At 47.3% G+C, this 27,588-nt stretch overlaps 2 protein-coding genes across 4 annotated transcripts in view; both read right to left on the bottom strand.

Annotated features, from left to right (window-relative positions):
* The window catches only part of YLPM1 (YLP motif containing 1), a 336,188-nt gene extending 317,830 nt beyond the window's left edge, over positions 1-18,358 (bottom strand). For all 3 annotated transcript variants that reach the window (XM_030213961.1, XM_030213959.1, XM_030213958.1), the window contains exon 1: positions 15,816-18,358. In XM_030213961.1, the coding sequence (XP_030069821.1) occupies positions 15,816-18,224 (2,409 nt within the window). In that variant the 5' untranslated portion in view covers positions 18,225-18,358. The remainder of the gene's footprint in view (positions 1-15,815) is intronic.
* LOC115477119 (extensin-like) lies at positions 18,269-20,666 on the bottom strand. The gene is made up of 2 exons (XM_030213732.1): positions 18,543-20,666; positions 18,269-18,346 (listed from the first exon to the last, which is right to left on the bottom strand). Exons 1-2 carry the CDS (start codon positions 20,664-20,666, stop codon positions 18,269-18,271), a joined length of 2,202 nt encoding a protein of 733 aa, XP_030069592.1.
* Between the last annotated feature and the right edge of the window lie 6,922 nt (positions 20,667-27,588).

Raw genomic sequence — 27,588 nt, forward strand, 5'->3', positions numbered from 1 at the left:
TAGGCGCGCCACATGCTCCTCACTTAGAGGGTATAATTGCCCCATAGCCCTAGCGACTTTCAAAGGCCCCTCGGGGTCAGCCCATTGAGCCATAAGCTCTTGGATGGCGTCATGCAAAGGAAAGGCTCGAGCAAGCTTCTTAGTACTTGCCATCTCCCCCCGTTTTCTATTTCTGTTGATGGCTCTCTCATTCTCCCTGTCTCCTCAGCTCGAAACCTTGGGGTCATCTTTGACTCTTCTCTCTCCTTCTCTGCTCATATCCAGCAGATTGCCAAGACCTGTCGTTTCTTTCTTTACAACATCCGTAAAATCCGCCCCTTTCTTTCCGAGCACTCTACCAAAACCCTCATCCACACCCTTGTCACCTCTCGTTTAGACTACTGCAATCTGCTTCTTGCTGGCCTCCCACTTAGTCACCTCTCCCCTCTCCAGTCGGTTCAAACTCTGCTGCCCGTCTCATCTTCCGCCAGGGTTGCTTTACTCATACTACCCCTCTCCTCAAGACCCTTCACTGGCTCCCTATCCGTTTTCGCATCCTGTTCAAACTTCTTCTACTAACCTATTTAAGTTTTTTTTGTTACATTTGTACCCTGCGCTTTCCCACTCATGGCAGGCTCAATGCGGCTTACATGGGGCAATGGATATAGTAACATAGTAGATGACGGCAGAAAAAGACCTGCACGGTCCATCCAGTCTGCCGAACAAGATAAACTCACGTGTGCTACTTTTTGTGTATACCTTACCTTGATTTGTACCTGTCCTTTTCCGGGCACATACCGTATAAGTCTGCCCAGAACTATCCCCGCCTCCCAACCACCGGTTCTGGCACAGACCGTATACGTCTGCACAGCACCATCTCCGCCTCCCGCCACCGGCTCTGCCACCCAATCTCGGCTAAGCTCCTTAGAATCCATTCCTTCTGAACAGGATTCCTTTATGTTTATCCCACGCATGTTTGAATTCCGTTACAGTTTTTGTTTCCACCACCTCCCGCGGGAGGGCATTCCAAGCATCCACTACTCTCTCCGTGAAAAAATACTTCCCGACATTTTTCTTGAGTCTGCCCCCCTTCAATCTCATTTCATGTCCTCTCGTTCTACTGCCTTCGCATCTCCGGAAAAGGTTCGTTTGCAGATTAATACCTTTCAAATATTTGAACGTCTGTATCATATCGCCCCTGTTTCTCCTTTCCTCCAGAGCATACATGTTCAGGTCAGCAAGTCTCTCTTCATACGTCTTGTAACGCAAATCCCATACCATTCTCGTAGCTTTTCTTTGCACCGCTTCAATTCTTTTTACATCCTTAACAAGATACGGCCTCCAAAACTGAACACAATACTCCAGGTGGGGCCTCACCAACGACTTATACAGGGGCATCCCCTTTCTTCTGCTGGTCACACCTCTCTCTATACAGCCTAACAACCTTCTAGCTACGGCCACCGCCTTGTCACACTGTTTCGTCGCCTTCAAATCCTCAGATACTATTACCCCAAGATCCCTCTCCCCATCCGTACCTATCAGACTCTCCCCGCCTAACACATACGTCTCCCGTGGATTTCTACTCCCTAAGTGCATCACTTTGCATTTCTTCGCATTGAATTTTAATTGCCAAACCTTAGACCATTCTTCTAGCTTCCGTAGGTCCTTTTTCATGTTTTCAACTCCCTCCGGGGTGTCCACTCTGTTACAGATCTTAGTATCATCCACAAATAGGCAAACTTTACCTTCTAACCCTTCGGCAATGTCACTCACAAATATATTGAACAGAATCGGCCCCAGCACCGATCCTTGAGGCACTCCACTACTCTCCTTTCCCTCCTCCGAGCGAGCTCTATTCACGACCACTCTCTGTCGCCTGTCCGTCAACCAGTTCCTAATCCAGTTCACCACTTCGGGTCCTATCTTCAGCCCATCCAGTTTATTTAAGAGGCTCCTGTGGGGGACCGTGTCAAAAGCTTTGCTGAAATCTAAGTAGACTACGTCAATAGCTCGTCCCTGATTCAATTCTCCTGTCACCCAATCAAAGAATTCAATGAGATTCATTTGGCACGATTTCCCTTTGGTAAAACCATGTTGTCTCGGATCTTGCAACTTATTGGCTTCCAGGAAATTCACTATCCTTTCCTTCAGCATCGCTTCCATTACTTTTCCAATAACCGAAGTGAGGCTTACCGGTCTGTAGTTTCCAGCTTCTTCCCTATCACCACTTTTGTGAAGAGGGACCACATCCGCCGTTCTCCAATCCCTCGGAGGGTTAAGTGACTTGCCCAGAGTCACAAGGAGCTGCCTGTGTCTGAAGTGGGAATCAAACTCAGTTCCTCAGTTCCCCAGGACCAAAGTCCATCACCCTAACCACTAGGCCACTCCTCCAACCAGTTCACAGTAAAACAGTGTATTCACAGATCTCTGGTGGAGAATCAAATCAAATGCTGTCTTCATTTTTTTTTTACATTTGTACCCCACACTTTCCCACTCATGGCAGGCTCAATGCGGCTTACATATTGTATACAGGTACTTATTTGGAAAATTTGCTCCCTAAGTGCTATCGTCACACCACTAACCATCTCTCGCTGAACCTTACCCAATTGCTTCCCCAAACTAAGAAGGTTCCCATTCTGTTTTTGTTACCTCTGGAAAACGGGAAAACGTATGCTACCATAACCCAGTCAATATTTACTGTTTCCAAAAGAATGGACTGGATCATTCTGGTGTTCTACATTCTCTCTCTCATAGTCTTCTCACTGATTATTCAAACGCACAGTCACTGAGGGCATCCTCCACCTACATTTCCTTTTTCCATGGTCTCAAAAACAAAAGCCATCTACATGCATGCATGGTCAGATAGACTACCCTAAAAGCAAAACACAATACTTCTGGTTCTCAATTACCACTGCCTTCACGAATGCCAAATTCTTATGCAACTAAATCACCACTTCCCCTTAAAAGAGGCAAGCCTAACAACAATGCCTTAGCCACTTCCACTCAACATGTTTGAAATACCTTACATGAGTTTCTTGTAACACAGCTACTATGGCCTTATATTTATGAAGTAGCCCCAGCCAAGTTCAAGACAATGAAACATTAAACACCATCTAACCGTTAAAAAATCATTCTTCTTCTAGACAACACTTCATAAACACACCCAGTATTTTCATACCCTGATATCACACACATCTCCTCCTCTCCTCCACTGCACTACTCTCTAAACCAGGCTTGTCCAACCCAGGGCCCGCAAGCCAGTTTCCAGCCCACCAATTACTTTCCTTCTGGCCCTCAGAAGCTTGGACATTCTTCTTGTGCTTACAGAGGGATTCCTGCTTCCCCACCATGACTCAGCTCTCTGTAAGCTTGAGCCATTTGGTGCTGGAAGTTCAGGTTGGTCTTGCAGTTTCAAATCTCGTAAGACTTGAAACTATGACATCAACCCAAACTTCCGACGAGCCATGTCACAGTGGAGAAGCAGGAATTCACCTGTTTCTTCTGCAGCTGAAGCCAGGTGAGAGGAAAGAGACTGGGTGAAACATTGGGGAGAAGTACATAAGAGCGAGTGAAACAGACTGTGTGAAGACTTGGGGGGGGGGGGGGGTACATGAGAGAGAGACAGGATGAAGGCTGGGGGGGGGGGGGGGGACAATGCACAGTCATATTTTGCCACTATTTGAAGAAACATGTGGCAAAATAAGAGTGTGTGCTTTGGACCTCTGAGTGTTACAAAATATAAAATGTGGCCCCCAACTATCCGACCTCGACTACTACTAGATATAGTAAATGTAAGAGAAATCAGATTAATTACAAAAATATAGGACATTTCTTTATACAAAATTAGAACTAATAAACCACAAAATATATTTGATGTTTAAACAAATATTAAATGATAAATTTACCATATATTATAATGTAAGTTTTTATTTTGGCCTCTACTGTCCAACAACTCCATTACCAATACACCCTCCTCCTTCCTTCCCAATCACCCTTTTCCCTCACTTCCACCTGCCAACCAATGACACTTCACTCACCGATTCAAAGAGGAAAAATAAATAGAAATATACACCAGTCCCTGAAAACACACATGGCATTTCATCAGAATAATCTAGATAAGCTTCAAGGGTCAACCTCACAGATGGATTGTCTTTTTAGTCTCTTACCTCCAACTATAACTCTGCCATTTGGGAGGGGCTTTTCCAGGGAATTCCCATTCAATCTCTCAAAACATGATCTTTAGCAAAACCAATATAAAACAATGCTTTTGTATAGATGCATATTGTTCCTCGCGTTTTTTTTTATGTTGTCAGTCCTATTTTGTGGAATTCATTATCAGCCGATTTATAGTTAACAATTATGCCTCTTTTCGGAAGCTGTTTAAAATATATTCATTCAAGATGGTTTATCAGGGTATGTTTTCTAGCTGATAATACTGGTGACCCTATTGCTTTATTCAATATTACAGTTTGTATTACGGATTATTAATCTTATTTCTGTTTTTTTAAATAAAGTTTTTCATTTGTGTATGCTTTATTGTCATCTGCCTAGGATCACTGATAGAGCGGACTACAAGTTTTTTTTAATAAATAAAATACACTGGAATGTCTTTGGATTTAGAAAAAACATTTACATTCAAGGATTTCTTGACTCAGATTTTTGTTCCAAAACCAACTGCAGAGCTTACCAACTTGAAACAAATGACCTAATCATAATTTTCACAATAAAACAAGTTGCAAACCTTCGCAGTAGGGCAAAAGAGGAGAAATTATGACCTACCTTATATTTTTCTTACATTTGATTTGTGGGAGGTGTGGGTGGGTGATTAAGGGAGGTTTTGTTTGTTATTGTTTAATGAAGAATAAAGATGTTTATGGTTCTGTCAAGACTGTTTACCAGTAAAAAAGACTGAAACATTTTTCTTTCATTTAACCGCAGAAGATGAATCTAGAGACTATATAGGTTGTGACCATCTACCAAGCAGGAGATTATACGACAATGTGCTCCTTGGTTAGTCAATATTTCTCAAAACAAAGCAGAAGGAATAAAGAGGGATAATATGGTTAGTCAATATTTCTCAAAACAAAGCAGAAGGAATAAAGAGGGATAATAGATCCCCTTTCTCACACAGAAGCATGAATAGTAAAAAAAAAAAAACAGTAAAAACTTTTAACACCAAAATGAGCCACTACCCTAAACAGGGAAATGAACAAACCATGAGAACAGAGCACTAAAGAAAGTGGGGGTTCTGGATTCATCTGGTGCAGTTAAAGGAAATTATCAGCAGCAGATGAATCCAGAGACTTGTGGGATGTAACAAAATTAAAAGCCAAAATCGCCCTGGGAAGACAAGAGAAGTAGGAATAGTCACTCCTGAATCCAAGAAAGAAAGGAACTGAACTTTGCCCGACAAAGCCTGCAACTCAGCTCCCCGGGCTACTAGAAGGAGATATTTGAGAGGAAGATCTTTCAAAGTAGACTGCTTCATAGGTTCAAAGGGAGCCTTTTTCTTTTTCTTTAGAGCCCGCAGAACAACGCTAACATTCAACATGGCTAAGGACAACAAACAGGAGGCCTAAGACAACTAAGCCCTTCTAAGAAATTAATCACATCTGGATAAGAAGTAAATGAGGAATCCAGAACCCAACCCAATAACAGAAATGAGCCGCCACTTAAACCTTAAAAACTTGTGAGATCTTGCTAAGATCATCCTGCAAGAAGGCTAATATGTATGGCAAAGAGGCCTAAAACAGAGATCACGCCTGTCTGAAGCACCATGTTTCAAAACTCACCAGACATGAGCATACATGGCTTAAGTTTTTCAAAAAAGTGACTATGACAAAATGAGGAAAATGGTTAAAAAGAAGCTCAAAGGTTAAGACTTTAAATCAGGCATGGATGTTGTTTAAAAATACCATTGTGGAAGCACAAACTAGATGTATTCCATGTATTAACAAATGTGGAAAAAAGTGCAAATGACAGCCAGCATAGTTAAAAGTTGAGGTGAAAGACGCTATTAGAGCCAAAAGAACATCCTTAAAAAATGTAAAAAGGCGAAAGATATATTCGATCTGAAGAGAAACCAATAAAATTCTTGGACTTTAAAAAAAAAAAAAAAAAAAAAAGTAAAAAGGATATGAATGAAGAAAATAAGAACCAACATAAGCACTGTCAAGCCAGAAGCAAAGCGTTGATAAAAGGCTAAAAGAGAAGAAGAAAAAAAACGTGCCGCGGAGACAAAAACTCATAGTAACACTTTTTTCAGGTATATCAGAGGCAGAAAGCCTGTGAGGGAATCTGTGAGACCGTTAGATCAGTGTGAGTCCTTGGGCCACTGCCGAGGAGCAGCAGCAGCAGGCACATCACCCAAACAGGAGGCAGGGCAGACCACAGACAGACGGGCACAGGCCGGACTGGAACAGCTGGACCGGAACAGAAGCACTAAGCAGAAGCAGGGACGGAGGGGGGCCCTTGGAACTGGGAGGGCATGGGGCCTTGGAACTGGGAGGGCAGGCAGGGGGCCTTGGAGCTTGGGAGGGACGGAGGGGGGCCCTTGGAGCTGGGATGGGGGGAAGGAACGGAGGGGGGCCTTTGGAGCTGGGAGGGATTGGGGCCTTGGAACTGGGAGGGCAGGGGGCCTTGGAGCTGGGGGGGGAGGGACGGAGGGGGGCCTTGGAGCTGGGAGGGAAGGAGGGAGAGCAGGGGGCCTTGCAGCGGTGGGGGGAGGGGGCCCTGCAGCAGCGAGGGGAGGGGGCCCTGGAAAACCCCCATACCAATACTCGCCCGTTTTAACGGCTAGTAGTCCATGAATCAAACAGAGTCTTGGGCAGGCAGCAGACAGTAGAATAAACCAAGAAACAAGCAGAGTCTTGGGCAGGCAGCAGACAATAGAATAAACCAAGAAACAAGCAGAGTCTTGGGCAGGCAGCAGACAATAGAATAAACCAGGAAACATGCAGAGTCTTGGGCAGGCAGCAGACCGTAGAATAAACCAGGAAACCAGCAGGGTCAAAGACAGGCAAAGCAAGCTTTCAGGGCAGGAACCGCAACAGACCAACAAGGACAAGAACACAACTGAAGACCTCTGTGCCAAGGCAAAGCCTGAAAGTTCCCAGGTGCTTAATAAAAGCAACATACAAGGGAGTTTACCAGGTAAGGGTGCTGCTAAGTTCCAAAAATCCCAAGACAGTCTGGAAGGCTGGAAGATCCGGACCACCATGACTTCTGGGAAACAGCAAACAGACAGTCCATCGCAGCCACCAGGTCTGACCACCAGGTGGTGAAATGAGTGAGAGCATGAAACAGGGGCAGAACCGTGACAATCAGGAAGGAGTAAAAGGAGCACTCAGGGAGGACATGGCCATAGCGGAGAGATTAAATTCATTCTTTGCTACTACCTTTATGGAAGATGAAGTAAGAGATCTACCTATACAGGAAATAGTTTTCAGGGGTGACGATGCAGAGGAACCAAAATAAATCTCTGTAAACTTGGAAGATATACTGAGTCAAACTGACAAGTTAAAGAGTGATAAATCACCTGAGCCTAATGATGTACACCCAAGGGTGTTGAAAAATTCAAACGTGAAATTGCTGATCTGCTGCTAGTGATCTGTAACCTATCGTTAAAATTGTCCATAGTACTTGATTACTGGAGGGTGCCCAATGTGACACCGATTTTTAAAAAGGGTTCTAGGGTGATACAGGAAATTACAGACCAGTAAGCCCAACTTCAGTGCCGGGCAAAATAATGGAAATTATTATAAATAACGAAATTACAAACATGGTTTAATGGGACAGAGTCAGAATGGATTCAGCCAAGGGTGGTCCTAACCTCACCAATTTGCTTAATTTCTTTGAAGGCGTGAATAAATTTATAGATAAAGGTGAGCCGGTTGATGTAGTTTATCTAGATTTTCAGAAAGCTTTTGACAAAATACCTCACGAAAGACTCCTGAGAAAATTAAGGAGTCATGGGATAGGAGGCAATGTCTTTCCGTGGATTAAGAATTGGTTACTGGACAGAAAAAAAGAGGGTAGGGTTAAATGGCCATTTTTCTCAATGGAGGAGGGTGAATAGTGGAGTGTCGTATGGATTGGTATTGGGACCGGTGCTATTTAACATATTGTAAATGATCTGTAAACCAGAACGAGCAAGGTGATTACTTCTGCACTTGACACAAAACTATTCAAAGTTGTCAAAATGCATGCATATTATGAAAAATTGCAGGAAAACCTTAGGAAACTGGAAGACTGAGCAGGTAAATGGCAGATGAAATTTAATGTAGACAAATGCAAAGTGATGCACATTGGGAAGGATAATCCAAATCATAGTTATCTGATGCTACGGTCCACTTTAGGAGTCAGCACTCAAGAAAAACACCGAAGTGTCACTGTAGACAATACGCTGAAATCTTCTAACTAGTGTGCGGCGGTGGCCTAAAAAGCAAACGGGATACTAGGAATTAGGAGAGGAATGCAAAATAAGACCAACTACTGAAGCCCACTCCAGTCTATCCAAATCTGTCTTGTCAACTGCGGGACGCAAGACCTTAAAAACCTACCCAGCACTGTCCTCACATTCCAAATTACTGGAGTTTGCTGAAGACCTCGCCAGCCTTCCTCTTCACGTTCCAAATTACTGGAGTTTGCTGAAGCCCTCTCCAGCCTTCCTAAACCAGAATGACATATAGGGGACCCAGACTATACAAGCCTGTCCAGCACTGGCATTAGTTCTTCACAGCTAGAGTCACCATCTAAAGTGCCACTTGACATGCAAACACACAGGCAACCATTTCTTTTATACCATTCATTTTCTCTGTTTCAACAATTTTTATTGATGACGTAGTCAGGTTAACAGTCCACAAGCACAGCATACAAAGAGTTGTTATCTTATTACTTAAACTAACTAAACAGAAATAAACTGGCAATATTTTCATCAAATCTTTCTCCCTTTTATCCCCATCCTATCCCCTCCCCTCCCCCTTATGTTTAAGCAATTTTATTGAACATACAACAAAATGACACAACCGATAATTTTGGCAATTTTTCATTTTTCTATTACATAGTCACCCCCTTTCTCTTTACGAAGTCTTAACCGTACATTCGATAATCAATTCTGACAGTTCCAGTATCCAGCACTGGGACAACAAATCAACTAGACCAACGACTCTTCGGAGACATAGACAGGGATGTCATACTACCCCTCTCCTCAAGACCCTTCACTGGCTCCCTATCCGTTTTCGCATCCTGTTCAAACTTCTTCTACTAACCTATAAATGTACTCACTCTGCTGCTCCCCAGTATCTCTCCACACTCGTCCTTCCCTACACCCCTTCCTGTGCACTCCGCTCCATGGATAAATCCTTCTTATCTGTTCCCTTCTCCACTACTGCCAACTCCAGACTTCGCGCCTTCTGTCTCGCTGCACCCTACGCCTGGAATAAAGTTCCTGAGCCCCTACGTCTTGCCCCATCCTTGGCCACCTTTAAATCTAGACTGAAAGCCCACCTCTTTAACATTGCTTTTGACTCGTAACCACTTGTAACCACTCGCCTCCACCTACCCTCCTCTCTTCCTTCCCGTTCACATTAAATTGATTTGATTACTTTATTTTTTTTTTTTGTCTATTAGATTGTAAGCTCTTTGAGCAGGGACTGTCTTTCTTCTATGTTTGTGCAGCGCTGCGTACGCCTTGTAGCGCTATAGAAATGCTAAATAGTAGTAGTAGTAGTAATCTCCCATCCCTCCTCTCCTCTATACATATTCAGGTCTTCCAGTCTCTTCTCATACGCATTTTAGCGCACCCTTTACCATTTTTGTCACCTTCTTCTGGATCGCTTCAAGTCTTTTTACATCCTTTCAAGATAATATGGCTTCAAAACTGAACACAATACTCTATGTAGGGCCTCACCAATGACTTGTACAGGGGCATCAATACCTCTTTTCTTCTGATGGTTAAGCCTCTCTCTATACAGACTAGCATCCTTCTGGGTACAGCCACTGCCTTGTTGCACTCTTTCATCGCCTTCAGATCCTGAGATACTATCATCCCCAGGTCCCTTTCCCTATCTATGCATATCAGCCTATCACATTTGTACCCTGCGCTTTCCCACTCATGGCAGGCTCAATGCGGCTTAAATGGGGCAATGGAGGGTTAAGTGACTTGCCCAGAGTCACAAGGAGCTGCCTGTGTCTGAAGTGGGAATCGAACCCAGTTCCTCAGTTCCCCAGGACCAAAGTCCACCACCCTAACCACTAGGCCACTCCTCCACCTACAGCTCCCTTGGATTTCTTACTCCCTAACTGTATCACTGTACACTTCTTTACACTGAATTTTAATTGCCAAACATTAGACTATTCTTCTAACATTTGCAGATCCTTTTTCATGTTTTCCACTCCCTCTGGAGGCCCACTCTGTTACAAATCTTGGTATCATCCACAAAAAGGCAAGCCTTATCTTCTAACCCTTCGGCAATGTCAATCACAAATAAATTAAACAGAATTGGCCCCAGCAGTGATTCTTGAGGCACTTCACCACTCACCTTTCCTTCCTCAAGTGAATTCCATTAACCAACACCCTTCTAGCATCTGTCAACCAGTTTCTAATCCAGTTCACCACTTTGGATCCTAGCTTCAGCCTCTCAACTTGTTCAAGAGCCTCCTATGAGGAACCGTGTCAAAAGGCTTTGACAAAATCTAAATAGATTACATCGAGCACATGTACTCAATCCAATTCTCTGGTCACCCAGTCAAAGAATTCAATCGGATTCATTTAACACGATTTACCATGCTGTCTCAGATCTTGCAACCTATTGGATTCCAGGAAATACACTCTCTTTTTTTTCAGAATCACATCTATTACTTTTCCAATTACCAAAGTAAGACTTACAAGCCTCTGGTTTCCAGCTTCTTCTCTGTCACCACTTTTGTGAAGAGGGATCACACACATCTGCTCTTCTCCAATCCCTTGGAACCTCTCCCATCTTCAAGGATTTCTTAAACAAATCTTTTAAGAGGGCCTGCCAGAACCTCTCTGAGCTCTCCCAATATCCTGGGATGGATCTTGTCTGGTCCCATGGCTTTGCCCGCCTTCAAATTTTTATATTGTTCATGGACACCCTCTTTCGAAAACTTGGCTATACCCACTCCATGCTCAATATGTAACTTTGCCAGCCAATCGTGGACCTTCTTCCGGATTTATTTGTTACATTTGTACCCCGTGCTTTCCCACTCATGGCAGGCTCAATGCGGCAGGCAATGGAGGGTTAAGTGACTTGCCCAGAGTCACAAGGAGCTGCCTGTGCCAGGAATCGAACTCAGTTTCTCAGTTCCCCAGGCCCAAATATTTAGCACATTTGCTTTTTTCCTCATGATTATGTATAGCTCCATGGTATGATCTCACCTTGAGTACTGCATTCAGTTCTGGTTGCCGTAATTAATAAAAGGTTCAAAGATGAGTGAGCAAAATGATAAAGGGAATGGAACTTCTCTCATAAGAGGAAAGGCTAACGAGATTAGGGCTCATCAGCTTGGAAAAGAGACGGATGAAGGGAGATATGATTGAGGTCCTCAAAATCCTGAGTGGTGTAGAATAAGTAGAAGTGAAACAATTTTTTACTCATTCCAAAAGTACAAAGACTAGGGAACACTTAAGAAAATTACATGGAACTACTTTTAAAACAAATAGGAGGAAATATTTTTTCACTTAACAAATAGTTACGCTCTGGAAATGTCAAAGGATGTGGTTAACAGCAATTAGCGTTTCTGGGTTTAAAAAAGGTTTGGACAAGTTCTTGGAGGAAAACTCCATAGTATGCTATTGAGACATACATGGGGAAGCTACTACTTTCCCTAGGATTGGAAGCATGGAATGTTGCTACTATTTGGGTTTTTTTCCCCTTTTTCCTGTATATACTATTTGGGTTTCTGCCAAGTACATGCAACCTAGCTTGGCCACTGTTGGAAACAAAATACTAGGATAGATGGACCAGTGGTCTCACCCAGTATGACTATTCTTATATTCTCCACATGGTGGTTTATAGCATCTTTCAGTCTTCCCATTCCATTTTTTGCCTTCCTCCTTTTACTAATATACCTGAAAAAAATTCTTGTCCCACTCCTTAGATTTCTAGCCATTTGTTTTTCCGCTTTCACCAGATGCATTATCTCTCTTGGCTTCTTTCTATTTTATCCAGTATTCTTCTCTATGTTCCTCCTCTTGAGCTTTTCTGTATTTGATTAACATCAATTCGTTTGCCTTTATTTTCTCAGCCACTTGCTTGGAGAACCGTATTAGTTTCCTTTTTCTCTTGCTTATATAAAGATCAGTACTCTTATTTATAGCTCTTTTCAGCCTGGACCACTGCCTTTCCACTTCTCGTATGTCCTACAAGTCCATCAGCTCTCTCTTCAGGTACTCCATTTTACTAAAGTCAGCATATTTGAAATCCAGGACTTGGAGTTTTGAGTGGCTGCCCTCCACTTTAGTTGTTATATCACACCAAACCATTTGATGATCAGTACCGGCCAGGTGTGTACCCACTCAGACATTAGACACACTTTCCCCATTTGTGAGCACCAGATTCAGCATCACTCCTTCCCTCTTGGGTTCCATCACCACTTGTCTGAGCAGAACACTTCTTTCCGATTCAGCAGATTAAACTTTCCAATCCGCATCCAGCAAGTTAAAATCTCCCAACAGCACCTCCCCTTTGTTTCCCAACTTTTGGATATCTGTAACCAGATCTTTCTCTAGTTGCACTGATTGTGTTGGGAGGACTGTAGGCCACACACATGTGGACAGAGGTTACATCTTCTCTTTTCAAGGCAATTCATACCACTTCTTTCTTTCACAAGCCCCCTGCATTTCAGACACTTTGATATCATTTCTCACATACAGAGTTACTCCTCCACCTTTCCGACTACACCATGTCTCCGTGATAGTAACAATATCGAAGTCTGCCTCTAACATCAGGGCTTGCAGATCATGAACTTTGTTGCTTAGACTGTGAGCATTTGTGGTCACTGCTTTCAGCTAAATTTCAGCAAGTCTCATCTTCTGTTTAGTTTTTTTAGCGTCACTTCCTATTGTGTAAGAAGTGATTTGCTAACACTGCCGTTTACAATGCTTTCTTTACTATTGTCACATCTCACCTTTTTGCTGGGGGTGGGGTATTATTGGCCAGGTCATTTGTTCCCAGTGTTAGACTCCATAGTTTCTTCTCTGATTAAAGTCACTATTTGCCTGGTACACCTAGCAGCTGAGGATCCTGGAAATCATTTCACTTTGATGGGCCTCTTGAACTGCGTTCCAAAGTTAATGCAGATGAAATTTAATGTGGACAAATGCAAGGTAATGCACATTGGAAAAAAATAATCTGAATGATAGTTACCCTATGCTAGGATTCACTTTAGGAGTCAGCACTCAAGAAAAAGACCTGGGTGTCACTGTACATAATACACCAAAATCTTCTGCTCGGTGTGGCAGCAGCCAAAAAAGCAAACAGGATGGTAGGAATTATTAGGAAAGGGATGGCGAATAAGACTGAAAATAGTATAATGCCTTTGTTTCACTCTATGGTGTGTCCGCACCTTGAGTATTGCATTCAGTTCTGGTCGCCATATCTCAAAAAACATATAGTGGAATTAGAAAAGGTTCAAAGAAGAGCGACAAAAATGATAATGGGGATGGAACTCCTCTCGTATGAGGAAAGGCAAAAGAGGAGTTCCATCAATCGGCTTGGAAAAGAGAAGGATGAGGGGAGATATGATTGAGGTCTACAAAATCCTGAGTGGTGTAGAACGAGTAGAAGTAAATCGTTTTATTCATTTCAAAAGTACAAAGACTAGGGGACACTCGAGGAAGTTACATGGAAAGACTTAAAAAAAAAATAGGAGGAAATATTTTTTCACTCAATTAAATAGTTAAGCTCTGGAACTCTTTGCCGGAGGATGCTGTAACAGTAGTTAGCATATCTGGGATTTAAAAATTTTGGACACATTCCTGGAGGAAAAGTCCATAATCTGCTATTGAGACAGACATGGGAAGCAACTGCTTGCCCTGGGATTTGTAATATAGAGTGTTGCCACGATTTGGATTTCTGTCAGGTACTTGTGACCTGGCTTGGCTACTGTTTGGAAAACAGGATACTGAGCTAAATGGACCATTGGTCTGACCCAGTATGGCTACTCTTATGAAAACGGAATCTCCTAGCAACAACAGATTTCTGGTATTTTGCTACTGTTCACAATGCATGTTGAAAATAATATATATATATATATATATATATATATATATAAAAGGCACCACCAACGTTCTAAATGAAGCCTCCAGCCGGAAGTGTGAAGGGGGAGAGATACCCGGTTTCCCCATGAGTGTCTGCCCCGCCCTCGCTCTCTCTGTAACACAAACAGTGAAGGAAAACACAGCAAAGCACGAAATCAAATCGCTCTCTCTGTAACAGTGAAGGACTCAGAGGGAGGTGGGGAGAGAGGGCAGAAGCCCTCACTATCTCGGTAACACAAACACAGCACAGCAGGAAACTTAACACTGAAGGACTCATCTCCCAGGGGGGAGGGGACAGAGAGCAGAGGGGAAAGGAGGGCAGGGACACACACACTCCCACATGCACACAGAAGAAAACCTTGCTAGCCCCCGTTTCATTTGCATCAGAAACGGGGCTTTTTTACTAGTATATATATATTTAGTCTCCACAAATAGGCCTATTCTGCAATAAACATTTTTAAAGCTGCCTTGCCACGTTTGTGCCTGTCCACAAGATTCCATCAAAGCACTAGGAGTAATCCTTGACAATAAACTGTGTCTCCAATCTCGCATATCAGTACTAGAAATAAAATGCTTTTTTAAGCTAAGAATGGTCGGTTCAGTACTGACTCTCTAATCAGAAAGCATTTCTATTTTACTACATATGCCCTTGAACAACCTAGGCTACTGCAACACATTTCAATGTTTCAAGATTGAAGATATAACAACGGCTCCGATTTATTCAAAATGTGGCTAAGCTTATCGCTTGTACCAAGAGATAGGCAATCAATGTTCTTTTTTAAATAATGGGGTAACATGATCCCATCTAATATAAAATTCCCTTCAATTTCTAGTGCACATTTACTATGCAGGACTCCCATTTTTATATCTTTTAATTTCTTATTTGTCCTTTACAGTTCTCAGAGATTTTCCTAACGAAATCTATTGATAGATCCTTCATTTCGACAAATTAGGTATTGTAAGAAGTCTATTGGTCCACTCTTATGGAACAGTTCGTTCTACATCTATACTTTAATACAAAATGCCCAATCTCTTCTCTTTGCAGTTGTGGGGTGGTGGAGAGCGCTCCCTCTGAAGCCCACCTCTCATCGTTCCTTCCACATTTTTAAAGAAATTTTAAAGAAACTAAGTTTTTGATACAACTATTTTACTTATTTAGTGTAATTCTCAGATTATTGTTCTGGCTTCTTGTTGACTGTTACCCGCATAGAAGTGTAAGGTGGTAACGGGATATAAGCCGTGAGGTTAATGTTATATTCTTTTCTTTTTAGTTTTCATATATTTTTAAAATTTTTATACTACGCTTTGGTAAAACCATCTAGGCAGCTTATCAACTTAATAATAAACTTGAAACCTCTAATGCTGTTCCTCCCTTAGTTTCCTAAAGAGGGGAAAACCTGTTATGGATTCTTCTTTTGTTTGAATCAGAATACATTAGTAACCATGTGCACCTTTAACTTTTTGCAGCATAGAAACCGTTTAAAATTAAATGTTTACCCACCATCTTATTACTATTACTACAAATGGAAGCATGGTAAAAAGATAATCTTACCTGAAGGGAAGAAGAGGGATCCATCTTTGGTGAATCCTGCTGATCACTACTAGAATCATTTTGTACTGCATCCTGGAGCACTGCAGAACCAGAAGATGGCGACTGCAAAGGCTGCTGAGGGATGGACTGAGAAAATGATGGCCATGACTGACCAGGCAGAGACTCGTCATTAGAGTAGGAAGGTGCTGGCTGGGCCTGGGTTGACTGAGGCTTGCCTTGTGGATATGATACTTGTGGTTCGGTAGGTTGAGTCTCCCCTTGGGCATACGAGACTGGTTGGGTCAGGGTAGGTTGAGTCTTGGTTTGGGAATAAGAGGATGCTGGCTGGGTCGGGGTAGGTTGTGTCTTGGCTTGGGAATATGAGGATGCTGGCTGGGTCGGGGTAGGTTGTGTCTTGGCTTGGGAATACGAGGATGCTGGCTGGTTCGGAGTAGGCTGTGTCTTGGCTTGGGAATAAGAGGATGCTGGCTGGGTCTGGGTAGGTTGAGTCTTTGCTTGAGAATATGATGCTGGCTGGGTCTGGATAGGTTGAGACTTAGCTTGGGAATACGAGGATGCTGGCTGGATCGGGGTAGGTTGAGTCTTGCCTTGGGAATACGAGGATGATGGCTGGGACGGGGTAGGTTGAGTCTTGGCTTGGGAATATGAGGATGTTGGCTGGGTCTGGGCAGGTTGAGTCTTGGTTTGGGAATATGAGGATGCTGGCTGGGTCTGGGTAGGCTGAGTCTTGGCTTGGGAATATGAGGAGGCTGGCTGGATCTGGGTAGGTTGAATCTTGGCTTGGGATGCTGGCTGGTTCTGGGTAGGTTGAGTCTTGGCTTGAGAATACGAGGATGCTGTCTGATTCTGGGTAGGTTGAGTCTTGGTTTGGGAACATGAGGTTGCTGGTTGGGTCTGCGCAGGTTGAATCTTGGCTTGAGAATATGAGGATGCTGACTGGGCCTGGGTAGGCTGAGTCTTAGATTGGGAATACGAGGATGTTGGCTGGGTCTGGGCAGGTTGTGTCTTAGCTTGGGAATATGAGGATGCTGGCTGGGTCTGGACAGGTTGTGTCTTAGCTTGGGAATACGAGGATGCTGGCTGAGTCTGAGCAGGTTGAGTCTTAGCTTGGGAAAATGAGGATGTTGGCTGGGTCTGGGCAGGTTGAGTCTTAGCTTGGGAAAATGAAGATGCTGGCTGGGTCTGGGCAGGTTGTGTCTTAGCTTGGGAATATGAAGATGCTGGCTGGGTCTGGGCAGGTTGTGTCTTAGCTTGGGAATATGAAGATGCTGGCTGGGTCTGGGCAGGTTGTGTCTTAGCTTGGGAATATGAGGATGCTGGCTGGGTCTGGGCAGGTTGTGTCTTAGCTTGGGAATATGAGGATGCTGGCTGGGTCTGGGCAGGTTGTGTCTTAGCTTGAGAATATGAGGATGCTGGCTGAGTCTGAGCAGGTTGAGTCTTAGCTTGGGAATAAGAGGATGTTGGCTGGGTCTGGGTGGGTTGAGTCTTAGCTTGGGAATATGAAGATGCTGGCTGGGTCTGGGCAGGTTGAGTCTTACCTTGGGAATATGAAGATGCTGGCTGGGTCTGGGTGGGTTGAGTCTTAGCTTGGGAATATGAGGATGCTGGCTGTGTCTGGGCAGATTGAGTCTTAGCTTGGGAATATGTGGATGCTGGCTGAGTCTTAGCTTGGAAATATGAGGATGCTGGCTGAGTCTGGGCAGATTGAGTCTTAGCTTGGGAATATGAAGATGCTGGCTGGGTCTGGGTGGGTTGAGTCTTGGCTTGGGAATACGAGGATGCTGGCTGGGTCTGTGTAGGTTGAGTCTTGGTTTGGGAAAACGAGGATGCTGGCTGGGTCTGGGTAGGTTGAGTTTTGGCTTGGGAATATGAGGATGTTGGCTGGGTCTGAGCAGATTGAGCCTTGGCTTGGGAATACGAGGATGCTGGCTGGTTCTGGGAAGGTTGAGTCTTGGCTTGGGAATACAAGGATCCTGGTTGGGTTTGTGTAGGCTGAGTCTTGGCTTGGGAATACAAGGATCCTGGTTGGGTTTGTGTAGGCTGAGACTTGGCTTGTGAATATGATGAGTCTGGCTGTGACTTGGCCACAGAAAATAAGGATGTTGGTTGGGACTGGGTAGGTTGCGAAGACGCTGGTTGGGACTGGGTAGGTTGAGTCTTTTCTTGGGGATATGAAGATGCTGATTGGGTAGGTTGAGGTTTGCCTTGGGGACAGGAGGATGCAGGCTGGGATGAGGCTGTCTGAGCTTTGCTTTGAGAATATGAAGATGCTGATTGGGATGTTGTTGTCTGAAGCTTGCTTTGGGAATATGAGGATGCTGACTGGGATGGTTGAGATTTAGTTTGAGAATATAATGATGAATGGGACTGAGAAGATTGAGATTTATCTTCAGAAAAGGAAGAGGCCATTTTTGACTGAGCAGGTTGAGACTTATCTTGTGAAATACAAGGAGTCACTTGGGATTCGGTAGGTTGAGATTTGCCTTGAGAATAGGATGATGCTGGCTGGGGCTTGGCTTGGGAAGAGGTAGCTGCAGGTTGGGACTGGGTTAGCTGAAACTTGGATTGGGAATAAGAGGCTAATGATTCGGACTGTGTTGGCTGAAATCTGCTCTGAGAATATGAAGATACTGGTTGAGCCTGGGTTGGCTGAAACTTGCTTTGAGAATATGAGGATGATGACTGGGATTGGGTTAGCTGAGATTTTGTCTGGGAATAGGAAGTTACTGACAAGGACTGGGTTGGCTGAGATTTGCTGAGTGAATACAAGGATGTAGACTGAGACTGGGTTGGTTGAAACTTGCTTTGAGAAAAAGATGCTTGTTGCGACTGGGTTGACTGAAAATTTCCTTGGGAATAGGAAGATACTGGCTGGGACTGGGATGGCTGAGACCTGTTTTGTAAGTAGGAAGAAGTTTGATGAGAATGAACTGGCTGAGACTGACCATAGGTGTAGGATGAAGGCTGGGAAAGGCCTTGGGAGTACGACAACAGTGGCTGTGATGAGCCTTGGGAATAGCAAGAGCCTTTAGAGTAGGTTGATGGTGGGTGGGAAGGGCCTTGAAATTTATTCTGAAAATATGAGGCTGTCTGTGAATCAGAATAGCCCAAAGCAGATTCTCCAGTGGCGACAGAGCCCTTTTGAGAACCAAGCAGTGGGGACTGGGATATCCCCTGAGGTGGTGATGTTGATTCCTCTGGTTCAGATTGGGCCATTGGGGATAAAGAATAATCTGACTGATTTCCATCTGGTGCCTGAGAATAATCTGATTGAGGCTGAGATTGTGAGTATGCTTGAGACTGAGTATACTCAGCCTGCCCTGGAAGTGGTGGTTTGTGACTATAAACAGATCGTTCTGGCAAAGTGGGATTGTTTCCATAGGTAGGCCGCTCCAACAAAGGAGGATTGTGGCCACGGGTAGGCCGCTCCAGTAAAGGTGCTTTGTGGCCACGAACAGGCTGCTCCGGCAGAGGGGGCTTGTAGCCACGAGCAGGCTGCTCCGGCAGAGGGGGCTTGTAGCCATGAGCAGGCTGCTCCGGCAGAGGGGGCTTGTAGCCATGAGCAGGCTGTTCAGGCAGAGGGGGAGCATGACCATAAGCAGACTGTTCTGGCAAGGGGGGCTCCTGGTCATGCTGCTTTGGCAGGGGGGGCTTCTGGTCGTGGGCAGGCTGCTCTGGCAAGGGGGGTTTCTGGTCATAGGCAGGCTGCTCTGGCAAGGGGGGCTTCTGGCTAGAGGGAGAGGACTCTGGTAAGGGGGGCTTGGGACCAAAGGTGGGCGGTTCGGGCAAGGGGGGCTTGGGACCAAAGGTGGGCGGCTCAGGCAAGGGGGGTTTGGGGCCAAAGGTGGGTGGCTCGGGTAAGGGGGGTTGGGAACCATAAGTAGGCAGCTCGGGCAAGGGGGGTTGGGAACCATAAGTAGGCGGCTCGGGCAAAGGGGGTTGGGAACCATAAGTAGGCAGCTCGGGCAAAGGGGGTTGGGAACCATAAGTGGGCGGCTCAGGCAAAGGGGGTTGGGAACCATAGGTGGGTGGCTCCGGCAAGGGGGGTTGGGAACTGTAGGCAGATGGCTCTGGCAAAGAGGCTTGGAGGCCATATGAGGGTGGCTCCGGCAAGGGAGGTTGTGAACCATATGAGGGTGGCTCCGGCAAGGGAGGCTGGGTTACGTACGAGGGTGGCTCTGGCAAGGGAGGCGGGGGACCATACGAGGGGGGCTCAGGCAGTGGAGGAGGGGGACCATACGAGGAGAGCTCTGGCAGGGGAGGTGGGGGACCGTACGAGGTGGGATCCGGCAGGGGAGGTGGGGGGCCATATGAGGAGAGCTCTGGCAGGGGAGGAGGGGGACCATACGATGGAGGCTCCGGCAAGGGAGGAGGAGGACCATACGAGGGAGGCTCAGGCAGGGGAGGAGGGGGACCATACGATGGAGGCTCCGGCAGGGGAGGTGGGGGACCATACGAGGGGGGCTCCGGCAGGGGAGGTGGGGGACCATATGAGGGGGGCTCTGATAGGTGAGGTGGAGGACCATATGAGGGGGGTTCCGACAGGGATGGTGGGGGACCATATGAAGGGGGTTCCGACAGGGGAGGTGGGGGACCATATGAAGGGGGCTCCGACAGGGGAGGTGGGGGACCATACGAAGGGGGCTCTGAAAGGGGAGGTGGGGGACCATACGAAGGAGGCTCCGACAGGGGAGGTGGAGGACCATACGAAGGAGGCTCCGACAGGGGAGGTGGAGGACCATACGAAGGAGGCTCAGACAGGGGAGGTGGAGGACCATATGAAGGAGGCTCAGACAGGGGAGGTGGAGGAGCATACGAGGGGGGGCTCCGACAGGGGAGGTGGAGGACCATACGTAGGGGGCTCTGACAGGGGAGGTGGAGGACCATAGGAGGGTGGCTCTGACAGAGGAGGTGGGAGACTATACGAGGGTGGCTCTGGCAAGGGAGGTTTTGGGGCGTATGAGGGCTGCTCCGGCAAAGGGGGTTTTGGGGTGTATGAGGTCTGCCCTGGCATTGGGGGGTTGTGGCCATAGGTGGGCTGCTCTGGCAAAGAAAGATTGTGACCATAGGTGGGCTGCTCCGGCAAGGGGGGATTCTGACCATAGGCCGGTTGTTCCGGCAAGGGGGGATTCTGACCATAGGCCGGCTGCTCTGGCAAGGGGGGGTTCTGGCCATAGGCCTGCTGCTCCGGCAAGGGGGGGTTCTGGCCGTAGGCCGGCTGTTCCTGTAAGGGGGGGTTCTGGCCATAGGCCGACTGCTCTGGCAAAGTGGGGTTGTAGCCGTAGGCAGGCTGCTCTGGCAAGGGGGGGTTCTGGCCATAAGGTGGCTGTTCTGACATGGGGGGCTTGTGGCCGTAAGGAGGCTGCTCTAGCAGAGGCGGCTTATGCCCATAAGACTGGTCCTGATAGGAGGGATTGTAGCCATAGGGCGACTGTTGGTAAGAGAACCCTGCCCCTGATTGCCATGCTGGTAAGGCTGATAAGTGCGACCCGGGGGCCAGTCGCCGTATCCACCGGTTGGGGGAGGGGGAGGCGGTGGGGGAGGGGGAGTGGAGCCCGGCAGCAGCACGGACTGCATCTGCTTCTGGTGCATTTGCTGCAGCTGCTGTAACTGCGCCAGGTGTTGATCGCGGAAGCTCTGGAAGGTCGATGACCCAGAAAAACTGCCGCCGCCGCCGCCAGCGGGAGGATGCGATGGGGCCTGGTAGGGGCCGCCAGTGGGCGATTGTGATGGCACCTGGTAGTGGGCGCCAGGGCCGCCGCCGCCTGCGGGAGGTTGCGATGGGGCCTGGTATTGGCCGCCGGGCCCGCCGCCATACCTGCCCCAGGACGGGTACATGGCGGAGGGTGAGAGGAGGAGGATGCCTCGGCCGGTCCGATGGGCGATCTCGCGGGGACCGTTACAACCAGGCAACGTGAACGGAAGCTCCCAAGCGTCGCGCGCGCCTTCTTCTCTTCGCTTCTTCTTTCAAGCGCTTGCCGCTTTCCCCGGTCCTCCACACCGTAACGTGCCTGGCAGCGTCACTACGTCACGCCTACGTAACGTGCACACTGTAAGAAAGGCAAGAATCCGACTGTTCCGCAGTGACGCGCAAAGAATTGGGGCGGGATTCGGACTAGGTCGTGTTGTTGCTATGGTGATAGCCTTGCGGGCTCTGGGTTGGTTGCTGCTGCTTTGGCGGTAGCCGTAGCGCGCGTGGTGGTGCTCTAGGCTTACTTGGATCCCACTGTGCGGCTGAGAGAGAGGCCTTTGGTCCTGGGGAACTGAGTTCGATTCCCACTTCAGGCACAGGCAGCTCCTTGTGACTCTGGGCAAGTCACTTAACCCTCCATTGCCCCATGTAAGCCGCATTGAGCCTGCCATGAGTGGGAAAGCGCAGGGTACAAATGTAACAAAAATAAAATAGATACTACTGGAGATTCTACATGGAATGTTGCTACTATTGGAGATTCTACATGGAATGTTGCTATTCCACTAGCAACATTCCATGTAGAAGGCTGCGCAGGCTTCTGTTTCTGTGAGTCTGACGTCTTGCACGTACGTGCAGGACGTCAGACTCACAGAAGCAGAAGCCTGCGCGGCCACACTGGTGATCTGCAAGGGCCGACTTCTACATGGAATGTTGCTAGTGGAATAGCAACATTCCATGTAGAATCTCAAATAGTAGCAACAGTGGAGGAGTGGCCTAGTGGTTAGGGTGATGGACTTTGGTCCTGGGGAACTTAGGAACTGAGTTTGATTCCCACTTCAGGCACAGGCAGCTCCTTCTGGGCAAGTCACTTAACCCTCCATTGCCCCATGTAAGCCGCATTGAGCCTGCCATGAGTGGGAAAGCGCAGGGTACAAATGTAACAAAAATAAAATAGATACTATTGGAGATTCTACATGGAATGTTGCTACTGTTGGAGATTCTACATGGAATGTTGCTATTCCACTAGCAAGGAGACGTCAGACTCACAGAAGCAGAAGCCTGCGCGGCCACATTGGTGATCTGCAAGGGCCGACTTCTACATGGAATGTTGCTAGTGGAATAGCAACATTCCATGTAGAATCTCAAATAGTAGCAACAGTGGAGGAGTGGCCTAGTGGTTAGGGTGGTGGACTTTGGTCCTGGGGAACTGAGGAACTGAGTTGGATTCCCACTTCAGGCACAGGCAGCTCCTTCCGGGTTAGAAGCAGGAGGCAGCGTGTTTGAATCATGACGCTACCGCTGCTGTTGAGAGTGAGACAGAGGGAGAAAGTAGATCGTGGCGGCGGTAGGCAGCGTCTGGGAAGCGCTGCCGTCAGAGAGAGGGCGGGCAGGTGGAATGGGAGGGAAGGATGCATGGGGGTGAAGGAGAATCGCTGGACACATGGATGGGAGCGGGAGGGGAGAGAGGAGAGTCACGGGATGGTTGGATGGAGGTGGGGGGCAGGGGAGAGAGGAGAATTGCTGGGGATGGATGGATGGAGGTGGGGGCAGGGGAGAGAGGAGAATTGCTGGGGATGATGGATGGATGGAGGTGGGAGCAAGGGAGAGAGGAGAATTTCTGGGGATGGATGGAGGTGGGGGTCAGGGGAGAGAGGAGAATTGCTGGGGATGGATGGATGGAGGTGGGGGTCAGGGGAGAGAGGAGAATTGCTGGGGATGATGGATGGATGGATGGAGGTGGGGGGGGTAGGGGAGAGAGGAGAATTGCTGGGGATGGATGGAGGTGGGGGGGCAGGGGAGAGAGGAGAATTGCTGGGGATGGATGGATGGATGGAGGTGGGGGGGCAGGGGAGAGAGGAGAATTGCTGGGGATGGATGGATGGATGGAGGTGGGGGCAGGGGAGAGAGGAGAATTGCTGGGGATGGATGGATGGATGGAGGTGGGGGCAGGGGAGAGAGGAGAATTTCTGGGGATGTATGGATGGATGGAGGTGGGGGGCAGGGGAGAGAGGAGAATTGCTGGGAATGGATGGATGGAGGGGACGGGGCAAGAACAGAATTGCTGGGGATGGATGGATAGGGGAGAGAAGAGAATTGCTGGAGATGGATGGAGGGGAGATGAGAGTTGCTGGACATGGGTGGATGGAGGGGAGGGAAGAGGAGAGATGAAGGTTGCTGGACATGGGTGGATGGAGGGGAGGGCAGGGGGCAGAGGAGGGTTGCTGGACATGGATGGATGGAGGGAAGGGCAGGAGAGAGGAGGCTGCTGGATATGGATGGAGGAGAGCAAAGGGAGAGAAGAAATGCTGGACATGGATGGAGGGGAGAGAAGAGTGAGGAAGGAGATGAGATGAGGGAAAAGGAAGAGAGTAGAAAAACTGCACATGGATGAAGAAAATAGGCAGAAGCTGGATCCACTGGACTCCAAAAACACGTCTCTCACCGGGGCAGTAAATTCCAATCTGTAGCCTTCTCTGATCAGGTCCAAAACCCACTGATCTGAGGTAATCTTGACCCACTCCTCCAGAAAGAGGGAAAGACGTCCTCCAACTGCAGGAATCGAGGAGTGGGCTGGCGCACCATCATTGAGAGGGTCGCCCATGAACTCCAGGACTTGGACCGGCCGCTGCGGAGCGTTTGTCCGAGCAAAAGGAGTTCCTCTGCTGAAAATGGGCACGAGAAGTAAACCCAGCAGAACGCCCCTGGCGGTACCTTCTAGCTTCACGGAAGCGAGGTCTGGAAAAGGAGGGAACCACCTGACCCTTGGAAGAAGGCCGTGGCCTATCCTCGGATAAGTGCTGGGATTTAGCATCCCCCAAGCCCTTGACAATTTTCTCCAACTCCTCACCAAATAGGAGAAGGCCCTGGAAGGGCAATTTCACCAACCTTTGCTTAGAGGCCATGTCAGCCGCCCAATGCCGTAGCCATAGAAGGCGGCGAGTGGCCACCGCCACAGCCATCTGTTTAGCCGAGGCTCTGACCAGATCATAGAGGGTGTCAGCCAAAAATGACAAGGCCGACTCCATCCGCGGTGCCACCTCCATAAGGGGCTCCGCTCCATCTACAGGCTGTTCCACTGCCTGTTGTAACCAAGCGAGGCAGGCTTGGGCACCGTAGCAGCTGCATGCAGACGCCCGTAAGGAAAGGCCTGAAATTTCAAAGGACCGTTTCATAGCTGCTTCCAGGCAACGGTCCTGCATGTCCTTCAGGGCACCAACTCCTTCCACTGGGAGGGTAGTTTTCTTTGTCACCGCCGTGACTAGGGCATCCACTTTAGGTACTGCTAGGCGCGCCACATGCTCCTCACTTAGAGGGTATAATTGCCCCATAGCCCTAGCGACTTTCAAAGGCCCCTCGGGGTCAGCCCATTGAGCCATAAGCTCTTGGATGGCGTCATGCAAAGGAAAGGCTCGAGCAAGCTTCTTAGTACTTGCCATCTCCCCCCGTTTTCTATTTCTGTTGATGGCTCTCTCATTCTCCCTGTCTCCTCAGCTCGAAACCTTGGGGTCATCTTTGACTCTTCTCTCTCCTTCTCTGCTCATATCCAGCAGATTGCCAAGACCTGTCGTTTCTTTCTTTACAACATCCGTAAAATCCGCCCCTTTCTTTCCGAGCACTCTACCAAAACCCTCATCCACACCCTTGTCACCTCTCGTTTAGACTACTGCAATCTGCTTCTTGCTGGCCTCCCACTTAGTCACCTCTCCCCTCTCCAGTCGGTTCAAACTCTGCTGCCCGTCTCATCTTCCGCCAGGGTTGCTTTACTCATACTACCCCTCTCCTCAAGACCCTTCACTGGCTCCCTATCCGTTTTCGCATCCTGTTCAAACTTCTTCTACTAACCTATTTAAGTTTTTTTTGTTACATTTGTACCCTGCGCTTTCCCACTCATGGCAGGCTCAATGCGGCTTACATGGGGCAATGGATATAGTAACATAGTAGATGACGGCAGAAAAAGACCTGCACGGTCCATCCAGTCTGCCGAACAAGATAAACTCACGTGTGCTACTTTTTGTGTATACCTTACCTTGATTTGTACCTGTCCTTTTCCGGGCACATACCATATAAGTCTGCCCAGAACTATCCCCGCCTCCCAACCACCGGTTCTGGCACAGACCGTATACGTCTGCACAGCACCATCTCCGCCTCCCGCCACCGGCTCTGCCACCCAATCTCGGCTAAGCTCCTTAGAATCCATTCCTTCTGAACAGGATTCCTTTATGTTTATCCCACGCATGTTTGAATTCCGTTACAGTTTTTGTTTCCACCACCTCCCGCGGGAGGGCATTCCAAGCATCCACTACTCTCTCCGTGAAAAAATACTTCCCGACATTTTTCTTGAGTCTGCCCCCCTTCAATCTCATTTCATGTCCTCTCGTTCTACTGCCTTCGCATCTCCGGAAAAGGTTCGTTTGCAGATTAATACCTTTCAAATATTTGAACGTCTGTATCATATCGCCCCTGTTTCTCCTTTCCTCCAGAGCATACATGTTCAGGTCAGCAAGTCTCTCTTCATACGTCTTGTAACGCAAATCCCATACCATTCTCGTAGCTTTTCTTTGCACCGCTTCAATTCTTTTTACATCCTTAACAAGATACGGCCTCCAAAACTGAACACAATACTCCAGGTGGGGCCTCACCAACGACTTATACAGGGGCATCCCCTTTCTTCTGCTGGTCACACCTCTCTCTATACAGCCTAACAACCTTCTAGCTACGGCCACCGCCTTGTCACACTGTTTCGTCGCCTTCAAATCCTCAGATACTATTACCCCAAGATCCCTCTCCCCATCCGTACCTATCAGACTCTCCCCGCCTAACACATACGTCTCCCGTGGATTTCTACTCCCTAAGTGCATCACTTTGCATTTCTTCGCATTGAATTTTAATTGCCAAACCTTAGACCATTCTTCTAGCTTCCGTAGGTCCTTTTTCATGTTTTCAACTCCCTCCGGGGTGTCCACTCTGTTACAGATCTTAGTATCATCCACAAATAGGCAAACTTTACCTTCTAACCCTTCGGCAATGTCACTCACAAATATATTGAACAGAATCGGCCCCAGCACCGATCCTTGAGGCACTCCACTACTCTCCTTTCCCTCCTCCGAGCGAGCTCTATTCACGACCACTCTCTGTCGCCTGTCCGTCAACCAGTTCCTAATCCAGTTCACCACTTCGGGTCCTATCTTCAGCCCATCCAGTTTATTTAAGAGGCTCCTGTGGGGGACCGTGTCAAAAGCTTTGCTGAAATCTAAGTAGACTACGTCAATAGCTCGTCCCTGATTCAATTCTCCTGTCACCCAATCAAAGAATTCAATGAGATTCATTTGGCACGATTTCCCTTTGGTAAAACCATGTTGTCTCGGATCTTGCAACTTATTGGCTTCCAGGAAATTCACTATCCTTTCCTTCAGCATCGCTTCCATTACTTTTCCAATAACCGAAGTGAGGCTTACCGGTCTGTAGTTTCCAGCTTCTTCCCTATCACCACTTTTGTGAAGAGGGACCACATCCGCCGTTCTCCAATCCCTCGGAGGGTTAAGTGACTTGCCCAGAGTCACAAGGAGCTGCCTGTGTCTGAAGTGGGAATCAAACTCAGTTCCTCAGTTCCCCAGGACCAAAGTCCATCACCCTAACCACTAGGCCACTCCTCCAACCAGTTCACAGTAAAACAGTGTATTCACAGATCTCTGGTGGAGAATCAAATCAAATGCTGTCTTCATTTTTTTTTTTACATTTGTACCCCACACTTTCCCACTCATGGCAGGCTCAATGCGGCTTACATATTGTATACAGGTACTTATTTGGAAAATTTGCTCCCTAAGTGCTATCGTCACACCACTAACCATCTCTCGCTGAACC

This window comes from Microcaecilia unicolor, chromosome 9 (assembly GCF_901765095.1).
Source record: "Microcaecilia unicolor chromosome 9, aMicUni1.1, whole genome shotgun sequence".
Taxonomy (NCBI): Eukaryota; Metazoa; Chordata; class Amphibia; order Gymnophiona; family Siphonopidae; genus Microcaecilia; species Microcaecilia unicolor.

Excerpts from the sequence above, each read along its gene's own strand:
- LOC115477119 (XM_030213732.1), bottom strand. The coding sequence starts at position 20,666 with ATGGTCCTCCACCTCCCCTGTCGGAGCCCCCCCTCGTATGCTCCTCCA. Across the intron at positions 18,347-18,542 it reads AGCCAACCCAGTCCTTGTCA|CTACCTCTTCCCAAGCCAAG; the intron begins GTAACTTCCTAT and ends CCCAACCTGCAG.